We start from the raw sequence: 13528 nt of genomic DNA, 5'->3' as shown, positions 1-13528 counted from the left end.
GCATCATTTTCGTATTTAGCTGGTACTTAGTCGAATTTTCTACTGCATGGTAGCGTTTGATACACGTTGCCCATTCTTCTCTTTAAGTGCGATTAACTGCTTGGACCGGTAAGTCTCGTAATGAACGACCGAAGTAGTCTCTATTAAATCATGGAGGTGGGTACGTGTTAGAAAGTCCCGCAGGTACACAAATTCGCACTGCGTTACATCTTCCACGTTGATTAGACCCCATCGGGTTCTACGACCTCTGATGACCTGTCCATCAATTGTGGAGATCTCATTTTCAGAGCCAATTACTGCAAACGGTAAAAGACTTCGGATATCTTGATTCAAAGTCAGTTCTTCTTCACTCAAATCTTCATTGTCGTACGGAAAAAAGTTTAGGTCGTGTTTCTCAAATTGAGTGTGCAAAATACTTTTAAACTTGGTACGCTCTTCGGTAGTCAAGGTGTCAGCCTTAGCAATAACAGGAATAACGTTCACAACAGTAGTGAGTTTGGAAAGAACTTGTATGTCAAGGTTTCTCAGTCCCTTACCGTTAGGTTGAATGAAGTAAAGCACACAATGAACCCTTGTGTCAGGTATATACCTTTCTCTCTGTGCTGTCAACTCTTTTCGCAAGTAGGTAGAGTTTTGCTCTTTGATATACTGCAATATTGGTTCCCAACATTTGTCATTGTTGATCTGATCTCCAAAACCAGGTGTGTCAATCACGTTGAGTTTCAGATTAACGTTGTTTTCATTGAGAATTTGGGAGGTGCTTTTAATCTCTACAGTTCTTTCCACAGGCTCAAAAGTACTTTTTCTTCCGTTAGAGTCCACAAGATGTGTGGCAAAAAGAGTATTGACTAGAGTTGACTTCCCAAGCCCAGATTGACCAACAAGCATAACATTGAGCTCAAATCCACGTTTAAGGAGTCTGTTTTCAATTTGGGTAGTGATAGTATCAAACCCCACATAATTCTTAGGTTGAACCACTTGACTTGCCATAGTTTTTGTATTATCTGACGAACAAAATGAAAGAGAATAACTGTAACCAACGCGTGGACAGGTAGGACACAGAAATCGAGGAGAAAGGCGATTGCATTCGCGACTGTATCTTTCCGTGCAGCTCTATTACGAGAGTGGTGTTCTTAGTTTTTCCCTCTTCAATTTCTACTAAAGCTGCTTTGGTAAAGGGAGACATATTCGGCTATTGTTTACTTTGCGCCCACAGTAGCGTTAAGAAACATTGTTTGTTCGATTTATTGGGCTGTTGATAAATTCAATTGATTACGTTCGCATACTAGCTATCATAAACTAAGCACCACCTTACACCACTTTCTCACTGAAGATTTTCGACATCAAATTTCTCTTGGATCACCATCAACCTTGTGTCTACATGTCCTTGTCTTTGAACCTAAATCAGATAGCCGTGCGGGTTGTGGGCATATTGCCTCGTATTCCGGAGATTCACATTGCCATTCCTAATATTTTTCAGCGACGCACCGAAGCTTCTACAGAGACTCACGATCCTCGCATACTAGAGCTGATAGAAAATCTACAGGATGCCGAGGTTCCTCCATTCTTCATTGATAACGGTATACTTAAAGCAGCACCAAAAAAGAAGGTTTCTCATATGAAAAGACGCCAGAAATTATATGGTCCAGGAAAAAAACAACTCTCTTTACTACAAAATTTGAACAGGTGTCCTGCCTGCGGAAACTACAAACGATCACACACCCTCTGCATGCATTGCGTAGGACAAATCAGGAGACATTGGAACGACTCTGTTCCTCAACAGGAGGCATTTCGTGAAGAGTTTGTTAATCCTTTGGATGAGAAGATTCTTTATCCAGGAAAGAAAGAACTGCCCGATGAACGAACTTTACGTAAGAAGGAGTGGCTGAAGAGAAGACCCCGAACACTCCCTGTTGAATAGAACACGAACACTGTAAATAGAATAAAAGAAAACTTGGATAGTAGAACTTCAATGTAGTGTTTCTATTGTCTTACGCGGCTCTTTAGATTGCAATCCCCAGAATGGAATCGTCCATCTTTCTCAACCCACTCAAAGATAATCTACCAGACATACCTACGCCCTCCATCCCAGCACCACGTCGCGATCACCCCTAAAACTTCAATAATTGAACACGTACTGATTTCCAAACCTTCTTCTTCTTCCTATCTATAAGAATGCAATTCAACTGGAATATTAAAACTGTGGCAAGTATTTTGTCCGCTCTCACACTAGCACAAGCAAGTGATCAGGAGGCTATTGCTCCAGAGGACTCTCATGTCGTCAAATTGACTGAAGCCACTTTTGAGTCTTTCATCACCAGTAATCCTCACGTTTTGGCAGAGTTTTTTGCCCCTTGGTGTGGTCACTGTAAGAAGTTGGGCCCTGAACTTGTTTCTGCTGCCGAGATCTTAAAGGACAATGAGCAGGTTAAGATTGCTCAAATTGATTGTACGGAGGAGAAGGAATTATGTCAAGGCTACGAAATTAAAGGGTATCCTACTTTGAAGGTGTTCCATGGTGAGGTTGAGGTCCCAAGTGACTATCAAGGTCAAAGACAGAGCCAAAGCATTGTCAGCTATATGCTAAAGCAGAGTTTACCCCCTGTCAGTGAAATCAATGCAACCAAAGATTTAGACGACACAATCGCCGAGGCAAAAGAGCCCGTGATTGTGCAAGTACTACCGGAAGATGCATCCAACTTGGAATCTAACACCACATTTTACGGAGTTGCCGGTACTCTCAGAGAGAAATTCACTTTTGTCTCCACTAAGTCTACTGATTATGACCAAAAAATACACTAGCGACTCGACTCCTGCCTATTTGCTTGTCAGACCTGGCGAGGAACCTAGTGTTTACTCTGGTGAGGAGTTAGATGAGACTCATTTGGTGCACTGGATTGATATTGAGTCCAAACCTCTATTTGGAGACATTGACGGATCCACCTTCAAATCATATGCTGAAGCTAACATCCCTTTAGCCTACTATTTCTATGAGAACGAAGAACAACGTGCTGCTGCTGCCGATATTATTAAACCTTTTGCTAAAGAGCAACGTGGCAAAATTAACTTTGTTGGCTTAGATGCCGTTAAATTCGGTAAGCATGCCAAGAACTTAAACATGGATGAAGAGAAACTCCCTCTATTTGTCATTCATGATTTGGTGAGCAACAAGAAGTTTGGAGTTCCTCAAGACCAAGAATTGACGAACAAAGATGTGACCGAGCTGATTGAGAAATTCATCGCAGGAGAGGCAGAACCAATTGTGAAATCAGAGCCAATTCCAGAAATTCAAGAAGAGAAAGTCTTCAAGCTAGTCGGAAAGGCCCACGATGAAGTTGTCTTCGATGAATCTAAAGATGTTCTAGTCAAGTACTACGCCCCTTGGTGTGGTCACTGTAAGAGAATGGCTCCTGCTTATGAGGAATTGGCTACTCTTTACGCCAATGATGAGGATGCCTCTTCAAAGGTTGTGATTGCAAAACTTGATCACACTTTGAACGATGTCGACAACGTTGATATTCAAGGTTATCCTACTTTGATCCTTTATCCAGCTGGTGATAAATCCAATCCTCAACTGTATGATGGATCTCGTGACCTAGAATCATTGGCTGAGTTTGTAAAGGAGAGAGGAACCCACAAAGTGGATGCCCTAGCACTCAGACCAGTCGAGGAAGAAAAGGAAGCTGAAGAAGAAGCTGAAAGTGAGGCAGACGCTCACGACGAGCTTTAAGAATGTCCGGGGTTTCTATATTTACTGTAACTAGGTTTTATTCTTTTGTATAGTCCAACAAACCATATGGATTAGCATCACTTCGCGCAATACGTTCTAGTTGCCCACTTGCTAAAACCAATTTAGCAATGATTCAACAGCAATTATTATCACCATGACTAACTGGAAAGCGATATTGACTCCCGCTCAATACCAAGTCCTCCGTTTGGGCGGAACAGAAAGACCGTATACCGGACAGTATGTGAACTTCAAGAAAAATGGAACCTACTTGTGTAGTGGGTGTCAAACTCCGCTTTACAAAAGTGGCACAAAATTTGATTCATCTTGTGGTTGGCCTGCATTCTATGAAGCATTACCTGGAGCAGTTAAACGAATAGAAGACAATTCGCTTGGAATGCGAAGAATAGAAATCAGATGCTCCAAATGTGATGGACATCTTGGCCATGTTTTTGAGGGTGAGGGATTTGACACTCCAACAGATTCCAGACATTGTGTCAACAGCATCAGCCTAAAATTTCAAGGTGAAGAAGAGAACTAAGCGGGGGGAATGACTAAATAAATAAAGTAAAAATTTTGTTTATTGACGCCTTTTATAATTTGTTTCCTTGGTCTTTAAGAAAACTATCATTCTGGAGAATTTCTAGAAGATACCCATCAGGGTCCTTGAAGAAGGCAAGCTTGTCGCTAATCTCTCCCAATTTAAAGACCCATTCTACATCATTCTCAAGCTCTTTGGCAAGTTTGGCGACATCCTTTGTTTTAATGCCTGTATGGCCATATCCAAAAGGCTCAGTGGTGTTGGTATGGTAACCTTTGAAGCTGGAGTCACTTTCTGTACCCCAGTTATGGGTCAACTCAATAATAGATTCCCTCTCAGCTTGTGGACGAGGTTTTTCCTGGTTTTCCACGTATTGATCGTCATGCTCGTAGCCCAGAAAATAGAGGGTGAACTTAGCTTCCGGAAATTCTCTAGTAGAATAAAGTTTCATACCTAAAACTTCTTTGTAAAATTTTAGTGATACCTTAGGATCCCGGATTCTGTACATACCATGGTTCAGAACCCAATTGCTCTTATTAGAGACACCGTCTTTTTTGCCAATTTGATGTTCAATTAGTTCAATCCAGTAGTTGTCAGGATCCAAAGCGAACGCAATATCCTTTTGACGGCCTTCGCTAGGTCTTTTCTTGAAAGCAACGCCATTCTTCTCCAACTGCTCGCAAGCGGTCTCAAGATTATCCACAGCTACACAAATGTGTCCGAAACCTTGAGCTTCAGGTGAATTTCCATTCGCAAACTTGTAGTCCTTTGGAAGAGTTTGATCAACACATAGCTCAAGCACACCGCTCCTGTCAGCCCAGTGCTTTCCATAATTGGCATTTGAAGGCGAATTGTAACCTAGTAAGTATATTTGCTTCTTGAGTTGGGGCACCGATTCCTGGGCCAACAAAGACAACCCAAAATATTCGGTGTAGAACTTGATAGACTTTTGAATATCACTCACATGCAGGCAAACATGGTTCGTTTGAAACGAAGGATCAACAATGGCGGGCATTATAGCAGTTAACAATTAAGGAAGTTTCGAAAGAAAATAGGTCAAGATTGCGATAGTGGTGCAACCAATCTTGCTATATAGTGAGTGAAATATCACGATAGGCTTCGCGAACTTTAAATCCTTAATCGTTAGAGCTCAGGCTACAAAAAAGTTCTAGTACCTATCTCTTATGCACAAACTCTCTCTTATTTCTTCCACGGAAGATGAGCGTCGTGAACGATGCCGCCGACGCCATGACCGTCACTGAATGGATCGCTGAATGGGTTATTGGGCTCTGGAGCGGAGTTCTTGGAAGGAATTGGAGGAGGGGCCTTCTTATGAGAAATGTCTAGCTTGGACAGAGAGTCTTCGATTTCTGTTTGCTCACTGAGATCATCATTACTCTCGTCGACATCTTCGCCCTCATCATAATCTTCATACTCATCGAGAGAGTCTGAATCAGTTGCCTTTTCTTCGTATTTTGAAAGTGCTGCAACTAATTCTTCGTTGGCATGGATTAATGGTCCAACAAGGTCCTCCAAATCGACCAGTTGTAAGTACCTTAGAACCTTCCTTCTAATCTGTCTACATTTGCCAAATTCAATGACACATTTGTCGTTGTCTACTGAAAGTTCCCCATCTTTCAAAGTCTCTAAAGAATTTTTCAAGATTGTGGCACTGGACATTGCTTCTGCTATCAACTTTTGAATTCTTGGTTTCTCAGCAATGTAGTTAATCTTAGGGATTTTAAACTTTCTGTCAAGCTCTTTGTTGGTCTGATAGGTTTTGATGTGCTCGTCCGCGAGTGACTCGGTAGTGATCATTGACTGGACATCTTCATCTTCATAGTATTCTTCAAATGGAGTTTGGTCCACCTGATCGTTCATGAAATCTGGCACAGCTCTCTTCGATTTGGACAGTTTACAGGAGTAAAACAATTGTACCAAGGGCGCATAGGCCTTTTCACCTTCGAAGTGTTCTTTCCAACCAACAATCAGGCGAATAGCCAACCGTTGAACTTGCTTTTCGGTGCTGCGAGTATCGATACGCAGCCTGTCAATAAGCTTCTGGTCGTGATAAAACTGGCTCAAGCTGGGACCTCCATTTCCTACGATAAGATCAAGCACCTTTAAAGCGTTTATGTGTTGGTTTAACGAGCCGTACTTGAGTTTCTTGCGAATTATCCTGGCTGCTTCGTACTGTCCTGTGGTGGAGATAAGAATTGAATTGATTAGTTCAGCAATGGTTGACTCTATCACATCGTCACTTTGATCCTTAGGTAAAGCGGTGATTTGATCCAGCGTTGTGGTGATTGAAGTGTAAGGATGCTCAGAAAAAACTCCCATTGTGAAGAAAACAAGAAGATACAACCAGAGGGGTGGATTTACTGCAAGACGATAGTTTACTAAGGAAAACAAAATGAAGGGTGAGGTTCTGAGGGAAAAACGCTCCTTAGTGATGTCTCCGATCAATCGCATCATTAACTACTGGCAATTGAATGGAATCAGCACAGGAACATTGGAATTTGCTACAGATGAAATGCTACAAAATATCTAGAATTACACTTTGTGTATACATGAAACAAAAATGGAAACTACTTAGCTATCCAAATCACGTATTATGAGTTGCGATATCAGAGAAATATACTAAGACGACGGACGCAGAACAAATCTATCCTTCTCTAATCAGTAGAGCCGAAGATTAATCTTTGAGGCCATAATAGCGTTTTGAAGTAGGCTTTAGTTCTTGAGAAGAGTTTTTAACTTTCCTTCACTGTTCAGTGCTTGCAAATCGCTGTTTCCACCAACATGCTCTCCGTTGATGAACACGTTAGGTACAGTTCTCTGGCCGGTTAGCTCTAAAAGAGCGGCTTGAATATCAGACCCATCTGGTTCAGTATCTAGTTCCACTACAAAAGCATTGGCGTTTAGAGACTCCAACAACTTCTTAGTCTGGGAGCAGTAGGGGCAATAACTCTTGGATGCAACAAATACCTTGTGATCTTTGATCAATGCTTTAGTCTTGCTTAAAACCTGTTCGGACACCATTGTTCCAGTACTGAAAAATCTTCTGAGTATCGGAAACACTTTATATATTATGTATACCAGAACTAGCAATTGAAGTAATGTCATCATACTAGCGAGAGCAAGCCTCAGAGTGCTGGATTAGGCATTCGTCGTGTATTGCACGTATGGCGTAAAATTGATCAATTCGTCATGGTGGTGTAGTATGGTGTAGAGATGTTTTACTGCGTAGATCATTGATGCTAGCTATAGTTAGTTACTTTATAGTATAACCATTAAGCATAGCAACTTCTTGCCTGGTAAGGCTCTTTTTTAAAAGAGTTTTCAAGATCGTTGGCTGGTTGGTGAATCTTCACCAACTGGAATTTTCTAGTAATTGACGGATCCCACTTCTAGTTGCGAAGATGATCTGGTCAACCGCCCTCAAGCCTGTAACTTGACTCAGTCAAATAAAGGTGCCATGAGAAGATTTAAAGCAAAAGCAACATCAAGTCACTTTTAACTATATTACTTGTAGCATCTCAAGACAACAATTACATTCAGTTAATGTAGAAATGGACTAGCTTCGAATTATTTTAGCATGCTTCAAGCACTTTTTCTTCTAATCTAAATAAAGTATTTTTGTATCTTGACATCTTCAAGAATAACATTAATTCGTTGTTTTCACTTCTATCTCCATAAATTCATCCAATATTCGGGCTGGCAAAATAGGCCCTTCAGAGGTGTTAACTCCTCCTGCTCGACATAGTTTTTTAGAGAAGGAATCTTTTTTCCCCAACCAGTCAGATTTTTGCTCTTCTATCCTGTAACCGTTGGGGTTGTTCGTAGTCCAATTCCAAAGATCTATGCAAGCATCTTCAATCGTGAGTTTAGTCCTCCAACCCAACTCTTCATTGGCCCTCGTGGGCAACGCTGTTAGATTCAACACATCACCCTCTCGTCTTCCAACAATTTCGTAGGGCAGCTTTCTACCTACAGCGCTGCAAAAGGCCTCATAAACTTCAAGAACAGTGGACCCATTCCCTGTTCCCAAGTTCCATTCTCTGCATATGCCCTCCTGTCGGGTACCTAAGTATTTGAGAGCGGCAATATGTCCTTGGGCCAGGTCGACAATGTGAAGGTAATCTCTGATCGGTGTACCGTCCTTTGAAGTGTAATCATTCCCAAAAACAAATAGTTTGTCCCTTCTTCCGATAGCAACCTGTGCCAAATAGGGAAGTAAATTGTTTGGAGTACCAAAAGGATCCTCCCCAATCAAACCAGAAGGATGTGCTCCAATTGGGTTGAAATATCTGAGGATAGCCGATTTCCAACCATTGTCTGATGCGAATATGTCCCGTATAATGTTCTCCACAATAACCTTGGACATTCCATATGGATTGGTGGGCACAACAGGGCAAATTTCAGGAATTGGAATCATGTCCTCATATCTAGTGGCATCACCATACACTGTAGCGCTGGACGAATACACAAGCTTTTTCACATTATTTTGCTTCATCACGTTCAAAAGAGAAATTGTTCCCGAGACATTGTTATCGTAATACTGAAGTGGCGACTTTGCAGATTCTCCAACCGCTTTCAATGCAGCAAAGTGTAATACTGAATCAATGGTGTAGTCTTGGAACACTTTTCTGAGCTTACTCTCTTCTCTAAGGTCGATATTAAAGAAGGTCACTGATTTGCCAGTCAGAGTTTCGATTCTCTTTATAACATGATAAGAAGAGTTTGACAAATTATCAATCACTATCACAAGGTAGTCATTGTTTAGCAACTCAACGACAGTATGGGATCCAATGTAGCCCGCTCCACCTGTGACTAGCACATATCCATTCATCGAATTATAAAGCAGAATAAAGAAGGATTAATTTCAGATTAGTAAGTTATGTAAAGTGGAGGTGCATCCAAGTCTAATTAACCGACATTCAACCCCCTTGATGCAGGGTGTTTTCTTTAGCAATTTTCGCAATTTTAGCAGAGAGGAACACCTCGTTTAACGGGATAGATCCTGCCAGGTGGTGCAATTAGCTGGAATCTATGGCACCCAACTATCTAATTAATCTATTCAATGCTTTAACTTTCAAACCCCTACTAGCAAATACTGGCTTTGTTAACGGCTTTCGTTGAATGTTTTACTCAGTTGAACCCTCGTTAGCAGAGGCCTAATATATATTGGAGTCGCATTGAACATACTTGTAGTACTCTACCCCTAATAGAGCGATGGTAATGATCTTACGATATGTTCTAGATCGATTCGGAGCTATGGCCTGTGAACTTTAACCTCTTGGAGCCACGACGAAGTGAAGGAAAGTGATATAGGAAGTTTCAAAGGAATTTGTTGATTGACGTCTTAACTTGCCTCACTTTGCTTATAGTAAACGGGGCAGTTGAAAGACTGGTTCAGCAACGCTAAGTCCTGCATTTTTGGTCTTGAATACCTTCCCTTATGCTTGTTTTTGAGTAACCACGGGCTTTGAAAGACCGTTTAGATGTAACTAGGATTTCACCTTCGAAACCTAAAGAAAAACTCGTTTCTACGAGAAGCCAATCTAAAAACAAAACTACTGTAGTCTTGATTCTAAGCAGATATGAAGAGTTTTACATTCCATCTGCTGACGAGTCGTTAGCAATTGAACACAAACTTTCAAAATCTCAATCCAAGAATAGCCCATTAACGAACTAAGTACTTCACTTTGTAGTGTACCAACCTTTATCTGAAGACTAAAATCTGTTCCATCTGATTTCCAAATTACCTAACCGATATTCAGACCTTTTTAAAATGTCTAAAGCTTACCCATGGTACACGAGGGCTACAGATATAGCTCACAGACTGACAATAGTTGGTTTAGTAGGATTCACTTTTTACATGGCTGGAAATGTTGGTTGGACCATATACCAAACGGGAAAACAAAACGAGCGAAGGTTAGCTATCCAGAAGGAAATGGAAGCTGCTAAAGCCCAAGCAAATATTGAAGAGCAACCAGTCACCAATTAGACCTGCCCTCTACAAGCCAATAATGTATATAGTTAATTTTTATTGTTATTTTATCTGTTTTGCTATAACTTTACTTAGCTTAGGCATATCAGCTTCGCATCTTTTTCTGCCTTCATAACTCTTTTCTTGGGGGTATCAGGCTCGCCGGACCCTTCATGAGGACGAGATTTCTTGTGACGCCTGGACAAATTATGACTCAGTCCTTCCCGTCGTAGCCGGGCCATCCTGGATTCCAAATCTGTTGTGTTGCTAGGGTTGATAGGAATCACGTTAGTATGTTCGAAAGGTTGATTACAAACTGGGCAAAGTATTGGCTTGCTCTTCAATTTTGTAATCTCTTTTGCAATCTTTCCTGAAACAACACATCCACAGGGAACTAAATACACAAAAGCGGGTATATCATTCTTTCCGTCCAAATCCAAGATGATGTCTTTATTAATAGGACATGAAATCTTGCCATCCTTGAAACAGAACCTTAATTCCACTAAATCTTTCAGCGATTTCAAATGAGGTAGATCCTTATTCTTGGATATAAGGTGTTTTAGTACTGATTCTTTGTTGTATAGGCGACCTCTGTAGTCCGAGACAATCGTACCCTCACTATACCTCAGTGGCTCCTCTGAAATCGAACAATAATACCACGAGTCCAATTTAACGGACAACTTGGAACGATTGACCTGAGCTTCTGACTCATTTATTCGGAGAAGCTCCCTTCTCTTTGGTATGGATCCGCCATCATTTCCCATTAGAATAAGTGCACTTCAACTATGAATCACGTAAGCTCTCCCCAATTAATTCACCAAGAGCATGATTATGTAAGCCTTTTTTGCATGCTGCACCTTTGTTCAAGGAACAAAGAGAAGGCTCGAGCAATTCTAAACATTAAAGGCAGCCCGCGCAACAAATTCCAGAAACCGCCTGCACCTCTATTGAAAAATTAACTTCTGCACCCCGACCAAAATAGCACCCCCAGCTCTACTATTGATTTGACAGTGAACTTGAAACGTTTAATAGCAGCTCAAACAATAATAAAAGATATGACTGAAAACAATCTGGAGAACGCTTTTTAACTTTACTACCGTGCCTCTTTTGCATCAATTTTAAACGCTCAATGGCCTATTTTGGTATTGTTCTTGTCGTCGGAGCTTTTGCTGCATCCTCGGCTGAAGTGTTTCTTTTTTTTTATTTTAGTTCTCTGTTGATTTATCTGTCATGGGAAGCAGCTTTCTTTCTTTATTTCCTCCTTTCTTCCTTTGCTTCGTACATACATAAGTGTAAGTGATGTCAGCTCAAAGAACGTTAGAGTCGCAATCGATCACCTCCGGTGATTATGTGTCTGCCGAAGAGTCTATAAGGACTGCTTCGGTAACAGATTTTGAGGATGCCTTGGAAGGCAGTCATTCCAACCTCCCAGATGATGATGGTACGGAAACTTTACAAGGAGACAAAACTGTCAATGGTGACACTGGATCTAATACTGATCACGAACCTTCCAATGACTCTGAAACAACTACAAAAGAGATCGAGTCAGGTGAGCGCACAGTAGAGGATACTCCCCTGCAACCCACTAGAAGTAACGACGAAGAACTAGATTATGATGGTTCGGAGGAGAAAGGGTTTTTCGGCAACGTTAACGACTTTAGTCAAATCGCTTCCAGAACAAGAACCAATCTGCGATTGACGAGAACCGAAACTCAAGGGTTTCACGACGAATTGTCCAGGGTCATCACTTCTGCAAGCCGGAAGAAGGTGTCAGAGGAGGATGAAGATGCCGTGGATCCAGCTACTCTTGACTGGGACTCTCCTGATGATCCAGATAATCCTACAAATTGGAGTTCACGTAAGAAATGGTTTTCCACAATGACAGTCGCATTCCTGTGTTTGGTGGTCAGTCTGGGTTCGTCGCTATACGTCTGCGGTGTCCCAGAATTAATGATGGAGATGGGAATCTCACAAGAATTGGGATTTGCTGGTTTGTCATTATATCTGCTAGGTTTGTCGGTTGGTCCCATAATAGCGGCTCCTCTGTCCGAATTAATCGGAAGAAGGCCGATTTATATCGTTACCCTTCCCTTATCTATGCTGTTTACAATGGGTGTTGGATTGTCTCCTAACATCTGGACTATCTTGGTGTTGAGATTTTTTTCCGGAGCGTCTGCTTCGCCATGTCTTGCCGTGGCATCAGGCTCTATTGTCGACGTGTTCCTCCCTCACGAGGTTGGATTGGCCATGGCACTATTTTGTTTGGCCCCATTTATGGGCCCTGTGTTAGGACCAATCATAGGAGGATTTGTTGCTGAAAACAAGGGCTGGAAATGGACTTTATGGGTCAATTTAATGTTTGCAGGAGCTTTGTTACCTTTCGTCTTGATGTTGCCAGAAACATATGCACCAGTTTTACTAAAGAAAAGGGCCAAGGCCAGAAAAATCAAACTGCAAAAACCACAAGTTGGCTTACTAAGATTTTTGATGATCATGCTCAGTATTACTCTCGTCAAGCCTTTGCAAATGTTAGTTGTTGAACCTATTGTCATCGTTTTTTCCATCTACATTTCTTTCGTCTTCGCTATTTTGTTTGGTTTCTTTGAGGCTTATCCCGTTATTTTCAGAGGAGTCTATCGTATGTCACTAGGAATTTCAGGACTGACGTTCATTGGTATCGGTGTGGGCTTGTTTTTGGGAACCGGCTTCTACCTAGTACTGAATGCTCTCTGTTTCTACAAGAAACACGATGATGGCTTTGTTGGTATGAAAGATAAAGACGGAAACCAACTACCTCCAACTCCTGAAAGCAGATTATTATCCGGTAAATTTGGAGCTTTAGCCTTACCGATATCTCTTTTTTGGCTTGCATGGACATCTCGAGAGTCAATTCATTGGATTGTTCCGGTCCTGGCAGGTGTGCCATTTGGATTTTCCCTGATTTTGATTTTCTTCACGGTTGTTACTTACTTCAGCATGTCATACCCACCACTTTCCCTTGCAAGTGCTTTAGCAGCTAACAACTTGGCTAGATATACTATTGCAGCAGCTTTTCCACTGTTTACGGTGCAAATGTATGATAAACTTGGGATCGACTGGGCTACATCTCTCTTCGCCTTTGTTGCTATAGGCCTAGTGCCGGTTCCATGGATTTTTGAATACTACGGTGAATCTCTTAGGAAAAGATCAAAGTTCGGATTCGACGCTGAGCAAAAAGAGGATTCAAGCCTGGCTTAAGCTACATAGTCAGTCTCCAAAAGACCATATT

General features: G+C 41.5%; 10 protein-coding genes across 10 annotated transcripts; 5 read left to right on the top strand and 5 right to left on the bottom strand.

The window, feature by feature from the left end:
* Positions 1–39: 39 nt before the first annotated feature.
* PAS_chr4_0846 (Component of the septin ring of the mother-bud neck that is required for cytokinesis) lies at positions 40–990 on the bottom strand (the record flags this gene model as incomplete). Its single annotated transcript, XM_002494249.1, has 1 exon — positions 40–990. One exon carries the CDS (start codon positions 988–990, stop codon positions 40–42), a length of 951 nt encoding a protein of 316 aa, XP_002494294.1.
* A 391-nt stretch (positions 991–1381) lies between these two features.
* PAS_chr4_0845 (mitochondrial 54S ribosomal protein YmL32) lies at positions 1382–1921 on the top strand (the record flags this gene model as incomplete). The annotated part of the gene is made up of 1 exon (XM_002494248.1): positions 1382–1921. One exon carries the CDS (start codon positions 1382–1384, stop codon positions 1919–1921), a length of 540 nt encoding a protein of 179 aa, XP_002494293.1.
* A 254-nt stretch (positions 1922–2175) lies between these two features.
* Positions 2176–3730, top strand: PAS_chr4_0844 (Protein disulfide isomerase, multifunctional protein resident in the endoplasmic reticulum lumen; the record flags this gene model as incomplete). The annotated part of the gene is made up of 2 exons (XM_002494247.1): positions 2176–2734; positions 2874–3730. The coding sequence occupies 2 exons, from the start codon at positions 2176–2178 to the stop codon at positions 3728–3730; spliced, it is 1416 nt and encodes a 471-aa protein (XP_002494292.1).
* Positions 3731–3884: 154 nt separating this feature from the next.
* On the top strand, positions 3885–4268 carry PAS_chr4_0843 (Putative protein-methionine-R-oxide reductase; the record flags this gene model as incomplete). The annotated part of the gene is made up of 1 exon (XM_002494246.1): positions 3885–4268. One exon carries the CDS (start codon positions 3885–3887, stop codon positions 4266–4268), a length of 384 nt encoding a protein of 127 aa, XP_002494291.1.
* A 52-nt stretch (positions 4269–4320) lies between these two features.
* PAS_chr4_0842 (Monomeric glyoxalase I) lies at positions 4321–5283 on the bottom strand (the record flags this gene model as incomplete). Its single annotated transcript, XM_002494245.1, has 1 exon — positions 4321–5283. One exon carries the CDS (start codon positions 5281–5283, stop codon positions 4321–4323), a length of 963 nt encoding a protein of 320 aa, XP_002494290.1.
* Positions 5284–5468: 185 nt separating this feature from the next.
* Positions 5469–6608, bottom strand: PAS_chr4_0841 (uncharacterized protein; the record flags this gene model as incomplete). The annotated part of the gene is made up of 1 exon (XM_002494244.1): positions 5469–6608. The coding sequence occupies one exon, from the start codon at positions 6606–6608 to the stop codon at positions 5469–5471; it is 1140 nt and encodes a 379-aa protein (XP_002494289.1).
* A 393-nt stretch (positions 6609–7001) lies between these two features.
* Positions 7002–7397, bottom strand: PAS_chr4_0840 (Cytoplasmic glutaredoxin, thioltransferase, glutathione-dependent disulfide oxidoreductase; the record flags this gene model as incomplete). The annotated part of the gene is made up of 1 exon (XM_002494243.1): positions 7002–7397. One exon carries the CDS (start codon positions 7395–7397, stop codon positions 7002–7004), a length of 396 nt encoding a protein of 131 aa, XP_002494288.1.
* A 2665-nt stretch (positions 7398–10062) lies between these two features.
* PAS_chr4_0838 (Hypothetical protein) lies at positions 10063–10278 on the top strand (the record flags this gene model as incomplete). Its single annotated transcript, XM_002494242.1, has 1 exon — positions 10063–10278. The coding sequence occupies one exon, from the start codon at positions 10063–10065 to the stop codon at positions 10276–10278; it is 216 nt and encodes a 71-aa protein (XP_002494287.1).
* A 74-nt stretch (positions 10279–10352) lies between these two features.
* On the bottom strand, positions 10353–11024 carry PAS_chr4_0837 (Hypothetical protein; the record flags this gene model as incomplete). Its single annotated transcript, XM_002494241.1, has 1 exon — positions 10353–11024. One exon carries the CDS (start codon positions 11022–11024, stop codon positions 10353–10355), a length of 672 nt encoding a protein of 223 aa, XP_002494286.1.
* A 535-nt stretch (positions 11025–11559) lies between these two features.
* Positions 11560–13497, top strand: PAS_chr4_0836 (Polyamine transport protein, recognizes spermine, putrescine, and spermidine; the record flags this gene model as incomplete). The annotated part of the gene is made up of 1 exon (XM_002494240.1): positions 11560–13497. The coding sequence occupies one exon, from the start codon at positions 11560–11562 to the stop codon at positions 13495–13497; it is 1938 nt and encodes a 645-aa protein (XP_002494285.1).
* Positions 13498–13528: the final 31 nt, after the last annotated feature.

This window comes from Komagataella phaffii, chromosome 4, assembly GCF_000027005.1.
Source record: "Komagataella phaffii GS115 chromosome 4, complete sequence".
NCBI classification, from domain to species: domain Eukaryota; kingdom Fungi; phylum Ascomycota; class Pichiomycetes; order Pichiales; family Pichiaceae; genus Komagataella; species Komagataella phaffii.
This window is presented reverse-complemented; position numbering and strand designations above follow the sequence as displayed.